Raw genomic sequence first — 19,379 nt, 5'->3', positions numbered from 1 at the left:
AGATGGCGTGTTACATGTAAAATCCATCTCCTACCTAAAAGGTCAAAGTCAAAATTGAAGGTCAAAGTTGACAAAATAGATGCTTGTTTTTGACACAAGTGTAGTTTTGAGACTGCAAGGGGGAGGGGTGGCATCTATGGACACATGTCATATTATTGTTACAATATCTTTAATAGTAATAATGGACTTTCAAATCAATATAGACATGATTATCTACTTATAATGAAATATAATCGATTACATAATACAACAAAGAACATGGCTATTTTTAACTTATTCCAAACTATTTTGGATAGCCGAAACACCTTCAAAAAAGCTGTAATCAGCTGTTTTTGTTAAACATTTTAATATTCCTATTCTTATTGTTTTCAGCACTGTCAACAAATTTTATCATCTACTTCCCAGTAATATGTTTTCTATGTATGTGCATTGTACATAATAATTGAAAGTGGACATAGTCTGAACATTTTTGCAAGGTTTTAACCTTTTCACAGATGTATGGGTCGCTGTTGGAGTCGGAGACAGGCCTTGTAGAAAGCAAGCACAAACTTTTGAAAACTTCTGGATGCACGCTGTGTAAGGCACATTTTAACTCAAGGGGAAATGTTTGGAAGGATGACCAACACAACATTTTCAGAGATGACTTTTTCGAGCCGTACAATGAGTTAGTAACAAATTTCCATTGGTCCTTGGCCTCACTGGAGTCGTTGCCTGACGATTTCTTTTCACGATTTCCAAACCTGGAGAGGTTTCGACTAGGCCAGCCAAGAACTCCCAGAATGACAAAATTGAAGAGCCTTCCTCCAGGGATTGGGATGGCTAGAAAGCTTACGGTATGCATCAATTGTATTCATGAACTTCTATGAGTTTCAGGGATTGGGATGGCTAGAAAGCTTATGGTATGCATCAATTGTATTCATGAACTTCTATGAGTTTCAGGGATTGGAATGGCTGGAAAGCTTACGGTATGCATCAATTGTATTCATGAACTTCTATGAGTTTCAGGGATTGGGATGGCTGGAAAGCTTATGGTATGCATCAATTTGTCTTCAGAAACTTTTATCAGTTTCAGATTTGCTAAAGCTTAGAATATAAAATCCTGATTGAAAGAGTTAGGTGTAAAAAAAAACAGCAGTTGAAATTGTCGTATCTGTCAAGCATTTCTACATTAGATTCAAAAGAGTTGTGCATCCATCATTTATGCATAAATTTATATATTATTCATTCATCTATCATTCATCCATTTATTTATCCATCTTCCCATATCCATGAACTCATCTAACATTTATACACACATCTATTTAACATTCTTCCATCCTTTTTTTATTTATTCACTTGGTCATTTTTGTGTCCCTTATTATGCCCCTCTTCCAAGAAGGGGTATATTGTTTTGCTGGATGTCGGTTGGCCTGTTTGTCGGTAGAGTAGACTGAATGTAGATAGACCAGTGTTTTTCAGATCCATAACTTGTCAACGAATTGACCTATTGGCTTGATACTTCACATGCGCATTAGCCTTGGACAAAAGATGACCGGTAATGAAATTGGGATCACTAGGTCAAAGGTCAAGGTCACTATCACACTATGTGTGAAAATTGTTTCTGATCAGTAACTCGTCAACAAATTGACCGATTGGCTTGATACTTCGCATGTGCATTGGCCTTGGAAATAGATTACCCCTATAGAAAGTGGGTTCACTCGGTCAAAGGTCAAGGTCACTATCACACAAAGTTGGAAAACAATTTCCAATCAATAACTCATCAACAAATTGATGGATTGGCTTGATACATCCACATTGCCCTTGGACAGAAGATGACCCCTATTGACATTTGGGTCACGAGTTCTAGCCCTGTTGGGGGGGGCATATGTCTCTGACCGTGCAACATGTGTTATTTAATTGAGTCTCCATCACTCATCAAATTATGTCTCTATGTTGATGACTATGTAGTGTATTTAATAGTTTGTTAACATTTTCCTGCCAAGAAGCAAATCCAAAATTTTAAGATGAAATCAACATAAAACAGTAAATGCAATCTGTTTAGTTTGTTTATGCTGATTGCTGCTCATCAGTATACTATATTAGATTGAAAATGAAGGCTGAACTATATGAACCTTGTGAGGAAGGTCTTAAATTTAATCTGATTATCTTAAAGGGACTGCAAGTACATCAAAGTTCATATCTGAGTGGTAACAGTAAATATTTTCTTTAATGTAGAACAGTTCTTGGAGATATTTGATAGTTGGTTAATATTGTATGTATTGAATAACATCTTGTGGATATAGTTGATAGTTTATTCATATTCTACTCATTGTATAACATCATGTAGAGATAGTTGATAGTTTATTTATACTCTTTTCAATATAACACAGCTCGTGGAGATGACCAACATGGGATTATCTGCGTTACCAGACGACTTCTTCATGAGTAAATCTGTGCTCTGGATGACTGTCACAAACTCACCAATCAGACAGCTCTCAAAGGAATGGCCCAAGAACAGTCCAGTAAGTAATAGTACTCATCAATCTACAGCTATCAAATTAGTCATCCAAGAACAGTCCAGTAAGTAGTAGTACTCATCAATCTACAGCTATCAAAGTAGTGACCCAAGAACAGTCCAGTAAGTAGTAGTACTCATCAATCTACAGCTATCAAAGTAGTGACCCAAGAACAGTCCAGTAAGTACAAGTACTCATCAATCTACAGCTATGAAAGTAGTGACCCAAGAACATTCCAGTAAGTACTAGTACTCATCCATCTACAGTTACCAAAGTAGTGACCCAAGAACATTCCAGTAAGTACTAGTACTCATCAATCTACAGCTATCAAAGTAGTGACCCAAGAACAGTCCAGTAAGTACTAGTACTCCCCAATCTACAGCTATCAAAGTAGTGACCCAAGAACAGTCCAGTAAGTAGTAGTACTCATCAATCTACAGCTATCAAAGGAGTGACCCAAGAACATTCCAATAAGTACTAGTACTCATCAATCTACAGCTATCAAAGTAGTGACCCAAGAACATTCCAGTAAGTAGTAGTACTCATCAATCTACAGCTATCAAAGTAGTGACCCAAGAACAGTCCAGTAAGTAGTAGTACTCATCAATCAACAGCTATCAAAGTAGTGACCCAAGAAAAGTCCAGTAAGTACTAGTACTCATCAATCTACAGCTATCAAAGTAGTGACCCAAGAACATTCCAGTAAGTACTAGTACTCATTAATCTACAGCTATCAAAGTAGTGACCCAAGAACATTTCAGTAAGTAGTAGTACTCATCCATCTACAGCTATCAAAGTAGTGACACAAGAACAGTCCAGTAAGTAGTAGTACTCTTTAATCTACAGCAATCGAAGTAGTGACCCAAGAACAGTCCAGTAAGTAGTAGTACTCATCAATTTACAGCTATCAAAGTAGTGACCCAAGAACATTCCAGTAAGTACTAGTACTCTTCAATCTACAGCTATCAAAGTAGTGACCCAAGAACAGTCCAGTAAGTAGTAGTACTCATCAATATATAGCTATCAAAGTAGTGACCCAAGAACAGTCCAATAAGTAGTAGAAACTCACCAATCAGACAGCTCTCAAAGGAGTGACCCAAGAACAGTCCAGTAGGTACTAGTACTCACCAATCAACAGCTATCAAAGGAGTGACCCAAGAACAGTCCAATAAGTAGTAGAAACTCACCAATCAGACAGCTCTCAAAGGAGTGACCCAAGAACAGTCCAGTAGGTACTAGTACTCATCAATCTACAGCTATCAAAGTAGTGACCCAAGAACAGTCCAGTAAGTAGTAGAAACTCACCAATCAGACAGTTCTCAAAGGAGTGGCCAAAGAACAGTCCAGTAGGTAGTCGTAACTCACCAATCAGACAGCTATCTAAGGAGTTGCCAAGAACAGTCCAATAAGTAGTAGAAACTCACCAATCAGACAGCTATCAAAGGAGTGGCCTAATAACAGTCCAGTAGGTGGTAGTAACTCACCAAACAGGCAGCTTTAAAAGTAGTGGCCCAGTTAGTAGCTGTAACTCACCAATCAGACAGCTATCAAAGGAGTGGCCCCAAAACAACCCAGTTTGTATTAGTAAGTAACCAATAAGACAGTTAGCAAACAAAATGCCCCAAACAGTCCAGTAAGTATCAAACTCACCAATAAGACAACTATCAAAGGAATAGCCCAAGACAGCCCTGTAATTATTAGTAACTAACAAATAAGACAGGTAGCAAACGAATTGCCCCAAACAGTCCAGTAAGTATCAAACTCACTTATTAGACAGCTATCTAAGGAATAACGCAAGACTGCCCTGTAATTATTAGTAACTAACCAATCAGACAGTTAGCAAACGAATTGCCCCAAACAGTCCAGTAAATATCAAACTCACCAATAAAACAGCTATCAAAGGAATGGCCCCAAAACAGTCATGTATGTATAAGTAACTCACAAATCAGACAGTTTTCTTAGTAATGGCCCGAAAACAGTCCCTTTAGTATCAAACTAACCAATCAGACAGCTATCTAAGGAATAGCCCAAAAGCAGCTTACTTAGTATTAAATTCAACAAGCAGACAGCTATCTGAGGAATAACTCAAAAACCGTTATGTATGTATCAAACACACCAAACAGACAGCTTTCAAATAAATGGCCCAAAAACAGTTTTGTATGCATCAGATTCACCAATCAGACAGCTATCTAAGGAAAAGCCCCCAAACAGTCTAGTAAGTATTAAATTTACCAATCAGACAGCTATCTTAGGAATAGCTCACAGTTCAGTATGTATCAAACACACCAGTCAGACCGCTGTCCAAAGAATGACCCTAATCAATTTTGTATGTATCAAACTCACCAATCAGACAGCTATCAAAGCAATGTACCAAAACAGTCCTTTTAGTATTAAGCTTACCAATCTGACAGCTATCAAAGCAATGTCCAAAAACAGACCTTTTGTATCAAACTCACAAATCAGCCAGCTATCTAAGAAATAGCCCCAAAACAGCTTAGGAATAGCCCAAAAAGGGTCCGCTTAGTATCAAACTCACCAATTAAACAGCTATCTAAGAAATAGCCCATAAACAGCCCAGTAATTATCAAACTTACCAATCAAACAGCTATCTAAGGAATATCCCAAAACAGCCTAGTAAATACAAAATTCACTAATTAGACAGCTATCTAAGGAATAGGCCAAAAAAAAGTTCAGTAAGTAAAATACTCACCAGGAATGGCCAAACAAAGGTTCTGTATGTCGATGCAGAAGTGACTTTATAGTGGCTATGGCAGTCTTCAGGTATCATTTGTTTTAGTAGATTCAACAGTATATTTTATATTTTATATGTTTTCAGCTCACCTGAGCATAAAGTGCTCATCGTAAGCTTTTGTGATGGCCTTTTGTCCGTCATGCGTTGTCCGTTGTGCGACTTCAACATTTGCCTTGTTCACACTCTAGAGGCCACATTTATTGTCCAATCTTCATGAAATTTAATCAGAAGATTGGTTCCAATGATATCTTGGATGTGTTCAAAAATGGTTACGTTTGCTTGAAAAACATGGCTGCCAAGGGGCGGGGCATTTTTCCTTATATGGCTATATATGGCTATTGTAAAATCTTGTTAACACTCTAGAGGCCACATTTATTGTCTGATCTTTATGAAACTTGGTCAGAGGATTCATCCTAATAATATCTTGGACGAGTTCGAAAATGATGCTGGTTTGTTGAAAAACATGGCTGCCAGGGGGCGGGGCATTTTTCCTTATATGGCTATAGTAAAAACTTGTTAACACTCTAAAGGCCACATTTATTTTCCGGTCTTCATGAAACTTACTCAGAAGATTTGTCCCAATGATATCTTTGATGAGTTCAAAAATTGTAACCTTTGCTGGAAAAACATGGCTGCCATGGGGCGGCGCATTTTTCCTTATATGGCTATATATGGCTATAGTAAAACCTTGTTAACACTCTAGAGGCCACATTTATCCACCAATTAATCTTGATGAAATATTGTCAGAAGATTTGTCTTAATGATATCTTGGATGAGTTTGAAAATGGTTACGTTTGCTTGAAAAACATGGCCGCCAGGGGGCGGGGCATTTTTCATTATATTGCTATATGAGGCTATAGTAAAATCTTGTTAACACTCTAGAGGCCACATTTATTGTCCGATCTTCATGAAACTTGGTCAGAATATTCATCCCAATAATATCTTTGATTAGTTCAAAAATGATGCCGGTTGGTTGAAAAACATGGCCACCACAGGGGCGGGGCTATTTTCCTTATATGGCTTTAGTAAAACCTTGTTAACACTCTAGAGGTCACATTTACTTTCCGATCATAATGAAACTTGGTCGGAAGATTTGTCCGAATGATATCTTGGATGAGTTCGAAAATGGTTTTGGTTGCTTTAAAAACATGGCCACCAGGGGCTGGGCATTTTTCCTTATATGGCTGTATTTGGCATCAACATTTGCCTTGTTAACTCTCTAGAGGCCACCTTTATTTTCCAATCTTCATGAAATTTGGTCAGAAGATTGGTCTCAATGATATCTTGGATGAGTTTGAAAATAATTATGTTTGCTTGAAAACAATGGCTTTCAAGGGGCTGGGCATTTTTCCTAATCTGGCTATAGTAAAATCTTGTTAACACTCTAGAGGCCACATTTACTGTCCGATCTTCATGAAACTTGGTCAGAAGATTCATCCTGATAATATCTTGGATGAGTTCAAAAATGATGCTGGTTGGTTGAAAAACATGGCCGCCAGGGGGCGGGGCATTTTTCCTTATATGGCTATATAAATGTAAAACGGTGTTAACACTCTAGAGGCCAGATTTATTTTCCAATCTTCGTGAAACTTGGTCAGAAGATTTGTCCCAATAATATCTTGTTATCTCAGGTGAGCGACTTTTGGGCTTTCAGGCCCTCTTGTTACTATTTCTATTTACATAAAACATTAACATGAGTAAATCATGTTCAAAAATGTAAATTTATCTTTTTTTATCTTTGATTAATATTTTGTATCCTTGAAGTCTTAAAAGCTTTGCAAACCTTGCCCAAGAGCTGATTAATTCTATATTTTTTGTTTTGCAGGATCATTATAAATTTATAGAGATGACAGCATGAAATAGCTATACTCACTTTGCTTTTTTATTTCATTTATCAAGAAGACCTGCTTCTGCTCTGTACTGCATGATTATCATGTATTAATAATCTACCATATATCACAAATTGATTTTCTCTTCTAATTTCATTTTAAAATAATGAACACTTAGATGGACATATTACCAGCATGAGTAAACAGACATCAATTAATGGTTGTTTGCTTAAGGACCCCAAGTTTTCAAAAACTCTAAAAAATGAAAACAAAGCACACTGTCTTTTATGTTGTGGTGGTTCTTTCATGCTAGGAATCTTGGGAAAACAAGCTCTAAGATTCATCACAAATGCAAAAGCGCAAAAACAAGATTACTCTGGTATCAAATGTAGAAACTGAGAAAAATATAATGTCTTACTTTGTTAAGGCAGACCAGCCTACCAATAGTCAGGTTTTTGTGGATTGTCAAGATCCAGGCTCTTTGGTTTTGTGGTATTAAATTTTAAGCCTTGCATCATTTATACCGTCTTTATCCTAATAAACAGGCCTGGGCGCGATGCAAAACAAAGGGGGCGCGTTAATTTCATCCCCCTTTAGGTATAATATGAGCCAACCTAAAATGTGTCTTAGGTATTAGGCATAACCCTACAAACTGCTGGATTTTCTTCACATGCGTGGGTTCTTTTCAGCCCCGAATCGTTTCCACTAGCCTGGGGTTTGGCTGTATACTATCTCTACTGGCTATGTGCCCAAGGAAAAGGACCCCTGGTTGTAACAGTTTGCATTTTGATGGTTTAAGTTTCAAGCAAACCTCTGAAATTCTCTTATGGACTTCTTCAAGTCTTGATAGGTGTTCTGGAATGTACTCATTATAATAATCGAAGTATGATAATTGTTTCCCATTGTAATCCTTTCAGAATCATTTCCATAATTTTCATGCAACGTTGAAATTTAGATGGAACATTGCAAAGTCCAAATGGCAGTGTCTTATACTCCAAGATCACTCCTTCATTTTTTATACAATAAAATTTAGATGGAACATTGCAAAGTCCAAGCGGCAGTGTCTTATACTCGAAAATCACTCCTTTATTTTTTATACGATAGTGGCGCGTTTATAAGGGCGGGAATGTTTATTAGGATAAAGACGGTGGTTTAGTGTGCATGTAGTACTGCTTTGTCATTTGTTAAATATTTTATGTTAAAGAATAACATAAACATTAAATGTGTCGATTTGGTCAGCTGTATGGGGAGGAGGAGGCCAAATTTGTCGAGAAGTTAGTCAGTGAAAACCAAGATTTGGTCAGGGAAATGTCAGTGAAAAGTCAGGGAATTTTATTTCATCACGCTGGTGGCAACCCTGCAGACACCTTTCTAAGGAATGGACCAAAAACAGTCCTGTTTGTTTAACTTACCAATTAGACAGCTATCAAAGGAATGGCCCAAAAACAGTCTGTTTGTTTCAAACTTACTAATCAGACAGCTATCAAAGGAATGGACCAAAAACAGTCCTGTTTGTTTCAAACTTACCAATAAGACAGCTATCAAAGGAATGGCCCCAAACAGTCTGTTTGTTTCAAACTTACCAATTAGACAGCTATCAAAGGAATGGCCCAAAAACAGTCCTGTTTGTTTCAAACTTACCGATGAGACAGCTATCAAAGGAATGGCCCAAAAAACAGCCCTGTTTGTTTCAAACTTACCAATTAGACAGCTATCAAAGGAATGGTCCAAAAACAGTCCTGTTTGTTTCAAACTTACAAATTAGACAGCTATCAAAGGAATGGCCCAAAAACAGTCTGTTTGTTTCAAACTTACCAATTAGACAGCTATCAAAGGAATGGCCCAAAAGTCTAGTAAGCATTAACCTAAAAGGTGTAGATGTATAATTTGAATTTTATGAAGGCTTTGAGAATCCCGAATGTGCTTTTGCACTCCTACCATATAAATGCACTTGACTCTAAAAGTAGGGATGAATTTTGAATGATAGCTGAATTGCCCAATTGTGAAGGTTTTACTAAAAGATATAAACTGACCAAAAATTATGAAATGACAGGCAGAAGAGGTTGTTAGTGAGGCTGATTATGGAGAAAAGCCGAGGTATTGTTATAGCCTGCTCGTTGTCCACCGTCAGCCGTCCGCCGGCGCAGTGCTAAAACCTTTACATTGGCTCTAAAATCAAAGTGTTTCCACCTACAACTTTGAAACTTTATATGTAGATGCACCTTGATGAGTTCTACACGCCACACCCATTTTGGGTCACTAGGTCAAATGTCAAGGTCACTGTGACCTCTTAAAATAAAAAAATATATGTAAAAATTCTGACAAGCTTTTGCAGCTGAGCGTGGCATCCGTTTAAGGTGCTCTTGTTTTATAAATAGTATTGTTTTAACGTTTACATGTAAAATGTTTTTTTATGCAGCATAATCATAGTGTTTTTTTAAGCTCACCTTTTCCCAAAGCAAGTCTTGTATTCAATTCCAGCTAGAAGTTCTAGTGCTAGCAGACTTACAGCTGGAGTCATTGCCGGAGGAGTTTGGTAGCCTGCACAATCTTGAGCAGCTGGAGCTCTGTTACAACCCCCTTACTGCCCTGCCTGAGTCCTTCGGAGAGCTCAGCAAACTGCACCTGCTCAAACTCATTGGTACGATTATGTTAACCCGTTCTAGCTAAGAGGCAAAGTGAAAATGGCTAAATGCAATCAGACTAAAACCAGAACAGCCTGCGAGTAACTTGCAGTCTGTTCTTGTTTTAGGCTGGTTGCCTCTCATCAGTACCTTTAGGTTTGAAATGCAGCCTTTAAAACTTTAATCTTGTATTAAAGAAAGGTCTGCTATTTTATATGAGTTTCTAATGTACTACAAAAACACAAGCTAAAGTAGACATCTGAGTGGTAAAGGGTTAATTGTATGGATAAAAGTTCAGGTCTTCCATCTCAAACAGCTTTAATGCTGACCCAGTAAAAGTCATTTATTAATAATTAAAGCGGTCTTTGATTGCCCCCCCCCCCCCCAGCTACGCTTAATAAGACAATATAAATTACAGGATAACGTATTTTGTTTTGGAAAAATTGACCTAGTGGAATTATACCCCATGATGATGCAGCATTGTCAAATGAATTGTAGAGTTTTTCCTAGTTTTTCTTAGTTCTCCTACTTGTTCCTAGTTTTTCCTAGTTCTCCTACTTGTTCCTAGTGTTTCCTAGTTATCCTACTTGTTCCTAGTTTTTCCTTGTTCTCCTAATTGTTCCTAGTTTGTCCTAGTTCTCCTACTTGTTCCTAGTTTTTCCTAGTTCTCCTTCTTGTTCCTATTTTTTCCTAGTTTTCCTACTTGTTCCTAGTTGTTCCTAGTTCTCCTACTTGTTCCTAGTTTTTCCTAGTTCTCCTACTTGTTCCTAGTTTTTCCTAGTTCTCCTACTTGTTCCTAGTTTTTTGCGGGGATGAGTCTTAAAATTATTTTATGGGCAAAAGAAATTTTTGGTTTTGTTAATTTAATGTCACCTGGATATGTATACATGTATGCACAGTGTTTTCAATATATTTTGATTTGCTGTAGGTATGCATTTATGGTTTATTTTCCTTGGGTAGAAAAGATAGACAATAACCCCAATCCCCTGTCAAAATGGTGTAAGGCAGATTCTGGGAACTACCGTAAATCCACGAATATAATACGCCCTCATGCATAATACGCACCCCCGAGATGGTCAAAAAAATTCGGTAAAAATTGAAAATCCTAGTAAAATACGGACTAAAAAAATCAGTGTCCAAAATCGGCCATTTCCTAAAAAATGTGTCAATATATTTTTGTGCTGTGAAAATAGCAAATCAATTTTGTGTTGTCAACTATCTGTTACCCCGGTATATTGATCGGGATGTGTTATAGTGCTGTTGTTATGACAGTTGCATAATAAATATCTCTGTCTTTTGTTTATATTACCATTGATTGTTACCGATACACACGGGCCCCTTGCTGACATCCGGGTCAAGCAGTCATAATTACAAAAGAAAGAAGCAGAGACGCTGTTTTTTGTTTTCACATTTAATTCAATTTAACAATATTCGGGACGATAATAATTATAATAATAATAAAGTAATAAGAAGACAAAATGGTTACTTCCGTTTTTATAGTTGTCTAGATGAATTACTTTTTCTTTTTTCGAGTTACAAACTCGATACTTTAATATAACTTAAAATACGATTAAACCGCCGTGTTTTTCATGATCTAGTTAATTGAAATACGCTGCTGTCATTAAGGCTAGTTTGGGAGTAAAACACAAATTAATTAATTATCACCTTTCAGTTTAATGCAGCAATCGGCAGACAGGTGTAATAGACTCTATTAGCATCATAAAACTAATTATTTAATTACCACTCTTTACTTCAGATATGGTAAATATGCGGTAGAAAGATAAATAGTGGTCAGCTAAGAAATATTTATTTACTGTATTAAATATTACTGTACTGTATGTATTGTCAGTTGTTTTTTTTTCATTTGCTAATCTCTTTATACGACTTAGCTTCCAGTCGCTATTTTGTAGGCAGACGACAATATTAACTGTGTATTCAAAGTATACAGTGTCTGCGCATGGATGACCCAATATTACCCGATAGCTCCTCCTGTTCTCACGTTTCATTCTACAACGTCATTTCATGTGTAAGCGAGCTCAATGTTGATTGGCCAGCTACCATGCGCACTTCAATAACAATAAGGTCAAGCCATGTCTCATAATCGGGTACAGACCGGGTTTCGTTTACTGTTCGAATTGCGAACACTTTCATTAAAACAAAGAGACAAATATAGAAAACCAGTCCGATATAAATGGCGGATGTTTTCAATGAAATTTTACTAGATTTTCGCATTTTAACAAAATAAGATTTTTATTGAGCCAAATTCGCAATATTTTCGCAAATGACTCAAATGGCAAACGACAGCGCGAGCCCTGTTGCACCCCTTTGATGTAATGGTGTAGTTCAAAATGGCTGCCGCGAAGCGAATAACAGCGATTAAGTTGAAAATTTGCACAGGAAAATTTTTGTTCTGCTCTAAACTCATATATTATATATATACGCACCCCCTACTTGAAGAAAAAATCGGCAGGTAAAAAAGTGCGTATTATATTCGTAGATTTACGGTACTTTGCTGTGTATTGCTTTGTGTGTTGTAAAAGCATATCCTGTTCAAACTCTGGCCTGTCTCAGATACTGGGCAATGAAGATAGATCAAAACATAAGCAGCGATGAACAATGATAAAGGCCAGACACAGCTATTTATATCACCTGTACCAGGAACATCAAGATTTGTTATGATATTACTCCCAGTTTGTCTTAAACCTGTCAAGTTTTTTCCTAGTTTTCTCTAAGTTTTTTGTTCAGAGCACACATAGTTTTCTCCTAGTTTTTTGTGAGGGCCTGCTGGAAAGACTGCTAGTACTTTAACTCAAGACTTCCTGTCTACGTATTTAACCCTTTGGCCTTTACCACTTACATGCGTTTTTAAGCACCACCATATCTTAATTAGTTGTGTTTTACTCAACCAGAGTTATGTTTCCTGTTTTAGAAAAAAAAAGCTCGTGTAATACTTTACTGAAAAAGGAATGCTGTTATTGGGCTAAAAGTTTGCATCGCAACATATTTCACTTTCACCTTAACAGTGTATCTTAATTGGATAATCTGATATAATGACCTTGTTTTCATTTCCCAATTAACAAACAACAATTAAATTGTTGGCATTTATACCATTTATACAAATAAGAACTAAATATCTCCACCACTGATACAAAAATGCAGGAAAATGCTATTCAATTCTTAAATTAACCAGAGTATTTCCTTTGAACCTACAATAATTGGTTCCCTTTTTGCAACAAAAGTGGAATTTTCAGACAAAATGGGAATGTTGCAGCATCCATGTCCTTAGGCATATTTCTAGCTGAGTCATCATTGATTGTGTTTGGTTGGTATTTTTTCAACTTCCATGATTCTAAGAAAAAACTACATGTGTACTCCCTTTTGAAATTGGTAAGTTTCACTCATGATTGAAAAATATGTACACTTATAAATTCTCTCGAAAAATGGGCTCTAGCAAAATTCAATTTTTACGCACAATCGAACTACACCCCAAAGGAAAAGTCGTTTTGGTGTATTTCAGGTCCACCGTGGATCAAACTGATGGGTCAAAGGTCACAAATAACGAGGGACATGTACATGGAATTTTGGACTCAGCACGGATCAATGGAAGACTATATCGGAGGAGAAGAGGTAAGTAGTAAAGTCCTCTGATCGAAGAGGGGGCAATAAATGATGGTTTGCTAATTGTGTTCCCACTCTCTTTGCCCAGAGGCTTTCATACAAGCTATATTTAGTTTTGTCACTATAATATCTAGGTTTAGGTTGATATAACTTGTAATGATGATGTCTAGGTCAAGGTCAATCATCATTAATTATAAAATTTATATCAAGGTTTATGACCAGTTATATTAATTTCTAGATCAATTTTGATATAAATAGATACAATTATATACAGATCCAGCTTAAATATCATAAATAATAATATTTATGTCAATATATATATTATTAACCCAGTAATTAAAATATCTATGCGAAGGTTTATTACCAGTAATAGATGAAGGTCAAGGTTTATTACCAGTTTTATGGTATTAATGTCAATATTATAGGCACTTATAATAATATCTAGGTCAAGGTTTATTAACAGTTATTATAGTATATAGGTCAAGGTTAATAACAAGCAATTAAAAAAGCTAGGTCAAGGTTTATAAATAGTTATAATAATATCTAGGTCAAGGTTTATTAACAGTTATAGTAGTGTCTAGGTCAAGGTTTATAACCAGTTAACACATAGCTAGGTCAAGGTTTATAACTAGTTATAATAATATAAAGATTAAGAATGATAATCTGTAGAATTACTATTGAGGTAGAGGTAACCAGTTTTTATGATTTACAGGTCAGTATTGATAAACAGGTATAATAAAATAATATCAAGGTCGTTGTCAATAATCAGTCCCCCCCTGCATTATTAATTTCTTATATTGTTTTTTTACTAGGAAAATTTGTTATAACTATACTAAGACATTAAAACAAAATCATTTTATAAAATATTGATACAAAAAGGCATTCTTTGTTTGACAGACATTGACACAATTTTTAATTATGATACAAAAAATATTTTTTTTTACAGAACCTCTGCAAGATATTTTATATTGATACAAAAAGCCATTATGTGTTTGACATAAAGTATAATTAATTATAACTATACTAACGCATTAAAAAAGACTGTGCTCTCAATAAAATATTCATACAAAAAGACATTATTTGGTTGACAGACAGTATAATTTATTATAACTATACTATCAATTAAAAAATATGTGCTCTCAATAAAAGATTTATACAAATAAACATTATTTTTATTTTGTTTGACAGAAAGTCATAGAGATGTTTGACACATATGACTAATTTTGTTTGACAGAATGTCATAGAGATGTTTAAAAGTATGACTAACTTTGTTTGACAGAAAGTCATAGAGATGTTTGACACATATGACTAATTTTGTTTGACAGAAAGGCAAAGAGATGTTTGACACATATGCTTAATTTTGTTTGACAGAAAGTCATAGAGATGTTTGACACATATGACTAATTTTGTTTGACAGAAAGTCATAGAGATGTTTGACAAGTATGACTACAACCACAATGGCAGCCTCGATGAAGAAGAAATAGCCGCTCTCAACACTGAGCTGTTCTTCCTTATACCCAGACTGGGCATTCATGAAATAAGTATGATTTTTCCAAGTTTTTAAAGTTCTTTATAGTTCATGATAGTTCATGCTCAACTAAAAATCTTAAATTTTAAATCATTACTGTTTTTTCTCATTATGGGTGCAGCATTGGAGGTATTTGTTTTTGCCATTAAAAGAAGATCTAGTTTTTGTGTGCATTTCAAATTTGACAGAAGGTATTTCCCTAACTGTCTACATGGTTTGTTTGTCAATTCATGTCTTATGTTCTCCAAAGATGTTGGGCACGTGGCCAATTCACTCAAACACAATAAATCACTTTGACTAAAATATAATATCAAATATTTTGTGTGTCGTGGTGACAGTGTTTTATTGTTGTTTAAGTCATTTATTTCATTTGTTTCACAAGGGGGTGTAGTTGTATGGGTGGGGGGTAGTGACTTTGCCACGTGGCCCACACTTGTGATGTTCTCTGCTCTTCTCCAGACAATGAGGTGACTGGCGGTATTCCACCAGTGATATACAAGCTGCGCAATCTCTCCGCCCTTCACCTTGACTTCCAGGCTGTAACCATGGTACCGGCGGACATCACCAGACTGCAGAACCTAGAGCAACTCTCGCTGAGTGACAGCATGTTCCTGGGATCACTGCCAGGGCCATTGGGGCACCTGCCAAACATCAAATGTAGGTCATATGACTTGTCCTTGTAACTCAAAACTTTAACAGCCATTTCAGCTAACAGCTTGCTTATTTCAGATTTAAATAGGATTAATATGACTTTCGAATTAAACTATTAACTGGATTAATTCAAATTTTATATCTGTAGTTTTCTGTTTAATGAAAATACACACACACATATTTATGACTGTAAGCTAAACTGTTTGTTAAATTTTGAGCAACCTCCAAGACCAGGCTGTTATCTTTAGACACAAATAAAATGTAGTGTTGTTTATTTTGCTCACTGTTGCATGTTGTTCATTTACTTATAATGAATTTGTGACAAAAGTTGGAAAGCTGTCATTTTGAAAAACTGGGAACAAGTTCTTTTTACTTGCCTTTTACCCTTACAATGCGGGAACCGTATTTTTAAAGCCTTTGCAAACAGTTTGGATCCAGATGAGAAGCCACAGAATGTGGCGTCTTATCAGGATCAAAACTGTTTGCTATTCTGATAGTATTCTTTGAAAAAAAGTGGAAGAAAATGTTAATTTTATAAATTCAGCAGACGACATTTTAGCAGACGACAAATTTCCCAGCATGCAAAGGGTTAAAGTTTTGAGCAACCAGACATACTGTTATCTTTAGACATGAAAAATATATAATTGTCGAAAATTTTCTACATATTTGAGCATTAGATTTCTTTAGAATAAATAAAGGAGATTCTGTTCTACTACAAGTTTAACTGTAAGCTAGTTTCTCCAGGGTGGTCCGTCGGTCGATCAGTTGGTCTGTCTGTCTGTCCCGAAATTTCATCCGATCTTTACTAAAACTCGGTCAGAAGTTGTATCTAGATGATGTCTAGGTCAAGTTTGAATATGGGTCATGCCAGGCAAAAAACTAGGTCATGGGGTCACTTAGTGTGTTTTAAACTGAAAGTTTGTACATACCAAAACTATGTCAATTATCGTTAGATTTTAAAATAACTTGGTACATTTGTTCACCATCATGGGACGGTCTGTCGTGTGAAAAAGTACGTTGATATCTCCAAGGTCAAGGTCATACTTGGAGTTCAAGGGTCAAATGCTTGTACGGGCCATAACTTTATCATTTATTGTGAGATTTTAAAATCATTTGGTAAATTTGTTCATCATCATGGGACGATGTGTCCGAGGAAAGAACGTCCTTATCTCCAAGGTCAAGGTCACACTTTGAGTTCAAAGATCATAAATGAGCTTGTCCGGGATATAAATATGTCATTCATGATAAGATTTTAAAATCATGTGGCACATTCGTTTACCATCATTTGACGGTGTGTTGAGCGAAAGAATTACGTCGATATCTCCAAAGTCAAGGTCGCACTTTGAGTTCAAAGGCCAAAATTGGCCATAAATGAGCTTGTCTGGGCCATAACTATGTGGTTCATTGTGGGATTTAAAAAACATTTGGCACATATGTTCACCATAATTGGACGGTGTGTCGAGCGAAAGAATTACGTTGATATCTCCAAGGTCACAGTCACACTTTGAGTTCAAAGGTAAAAAATGGTCATAAATGAGCTTGTCCGGGCCATAACTATATCATTCATTGTGAGATTTAAAAAAACATATGGCACATTATTTTGTTCACCATCATTGGACGGTGTGTCGCGCGCAAGAGTTACGTTGATATCTCCAAGGTCAAGGTCAAACTTTGAGTTCAAAGGTAAAAAATGGCGATAAATTAGCTTGTTCGGGCCATAACTTTTTCGTTTATTGTGAGATTTTAAAATCATTTGGCTATTTTGTTCACCATTATAGGACGGTGTATCCCACAAAAGAAAAACGTCGATATCTCCAAGGTCAAGGTCACACTTTGAGTTCAAAGGTCAAAAACGGCCATAAATGAGCTTGTCCGGGATTTAACTATGTCATTCATTGTGAGAATTTAAAATCATTTGGCTCTTTTGTTCACCATCATTGGTTGGTGTGTCCCACAAAAGAATTAGGTCGATATCTCCAAGGTCAATGTCACATTTTTAGTTCAAAGGTCAAAAATGGCAATAAATGGTCTTGTCTGAGCCATAACTATTTCATTCATTGTGAGATTTTAAAATGACTGTACATTAATTTTGTGAGCAGTCATTGGATGGCGTGTCATGTGAAAGAATTCAAGAGTTCAAAGGTCAAATTGGCTATTAATGATAATGGCATAATAATTCTTAATAATCGCCATAAATTAGATTCTCTTGTTTTGTGAAGACAGCATGCAAAATAGTCTGTGTCAATGCGGCATGTGGGGGTAAACGTCACGTCTGTGACAAAGCTCTAGTTAAGTCTAATTTGAAATTAGTCAAAATTAGCATCCATTCTTCACTAAGAAATGTTCATATACACTATTTTATAGGCAGCTTAAATTTTTTGGTAAGCTTACTAATGTTTCTAATGCTTGTATGGCTTGAAAGATTTAATTCAAAGTAACTTAGAACATATATTCTCCACCATTTGACCACATGCTTCAAAAGTTCCTGTCCTCGATGTTTTTCCTAACATCAAATGTACAGGTGTTTTATGTTTATTATGTTTTTGGGGTTTATTATCCTTCAACAAATAACATAAACTATTTTCTAACTATATGAAATGAACTTGTGCATGTGAATTTTTCTTAATCCTATTTGAAAAATTCATAAAGTATTTGCGGTTTGATACTTTGAATTTCTATCAATTTGATTGTTACAGAAGACAATATACTGGATCAGGGTTGGGGGTAAATAGAACAAAGAGTTAAGTTTTTGTACTATTTGTCTTCATTTTATCATTCTTTATTTTAACCAGTTTTGCACCAATTGCAGTTGTTTTAGCCTCGCTCTGTGAAAAGGTGGTCTAATGCCTTTGCATAAAAAGTGTCATCCCAGATTAGCCTGTGGGACCTAAATTGGATTTCTCTAGGAAGAGACATTCTTTGAACACAAAATTTCATAAAAGCAAAAAGTGTTGTTTCTGTTGTTTCTGTTGTTTTTCTGGGACACTTTACACACATGCATCAAATTCAATTTTCTCAGTTGTTTCTGTTGTTTCTGTTGTTTTTCTGGGACACTTTACACACATGCATCAAATCAAATTTTCTCAGTTGTTTCTGTTGTTTCTGTTGTTTTTCTGGGACACTTTACACACATGCATCAAATCCAATTTTCTCAGTTGTTTCTGTTGTTTCTGTTGTTTTTCTGGGACACTTTACACACTTGCATCAAGGGACACTTTACACACTTGCATCAAGGGACACTTTACACACTTGCATCAAGGGACACTTTACACACTTGCATCAAGGGACACTTTACACACTTGCATCAAGGGACACTTTACACACATGCATCAATGGACACTTTACATACTTGCATCAAGGGACACTTTACACACTTGCATCAAGGGACACTTTACACACTTGCATCAAGGGACACTTTACACACTTGCATCAAGGGACACTTTACACACTTGCATCAAGGGACACTTTACACACTTGCATCAAGTGACACTTTACACACTTGCATCAAGGGACACTTTACACACTTGCATCAAGGGACACTTTACACACTTGCATCAAGGGACACTTTACACACTTGCATCAAGGGACACTTTACACACTTGCATCAAGGGACACTTTACACACTTGCATCAAGGGACACTTTACACACATGCATCAAGGGACACTTTACACACATGCATCAAGGGACACTTTACACACATGCATCAAGGGACACTTTACACACATGCATCAAGGGACACTCTACACACTTGCATCAAGGGACACTTTACACACATGCATCAAGGGACACTTTACACACATGCATCAAGGGACACTTTACACACATGCATCAAGGGACACTTTGCACACATGCATCAAGGGACACTTTACACACATGCATCA

General features: G+C 36.2%; 1 protein-coding gene across 1 annotated transcript in view; it reads left to right on the top strand.

Moving 5' to 3' along the window:
• LOC127831518 (uncharacterized) overlaps positions 1-19,379 on the top strand; it is a 164,474-nt gene that overhangs the window by 76,244 nt on the left and 68,851 nt on the right. Inside the window, exons 33-38 of the mRNA XM_052356502.1 lie at positions 495-833; positions 2,370-2,501; positions 9,558-9,717; positions 13,218-13,327; positions 14,736-14,859; positions 15,306-15,503. Coding sequence (XP_052212462.1) covers positions 495-833; positions 2,370-2,501; positions 9,558-9,717; positions 13,218-13,327; positions 14,736-14,859; positions 15,306-15,503 — 1,063 coding nt within the window. The remainder of the gene's footprint in view (positions 1-494; positions 834-2,369; positions 2,502-9,557; positions 9,718-13,217; positions 13,328-14,735; positions 14,860-15,305; positions 15,504-19,379) is intronic.

This window comes from Dreissena polymorpha, chromosome 5, assembly GCF_020536995.1.
Source record: "Dreissena polymorpha isolate Duluth1 chromosome 5, UMN_Dpol_1.0, whole genome shotgun sequence".
NCBI classification, from domain to species: Eukaryota; Metazoa; Mollusca; class Bivalvia; order Myida; family Dreissenidae; genus Dreissena; species Dreissena polymorpha.
The sequence above is the reverse complement of the archived record's forward strand: the minus strand, read 5'-3'. Positions and strand labels throughout refer to the sequence as shown.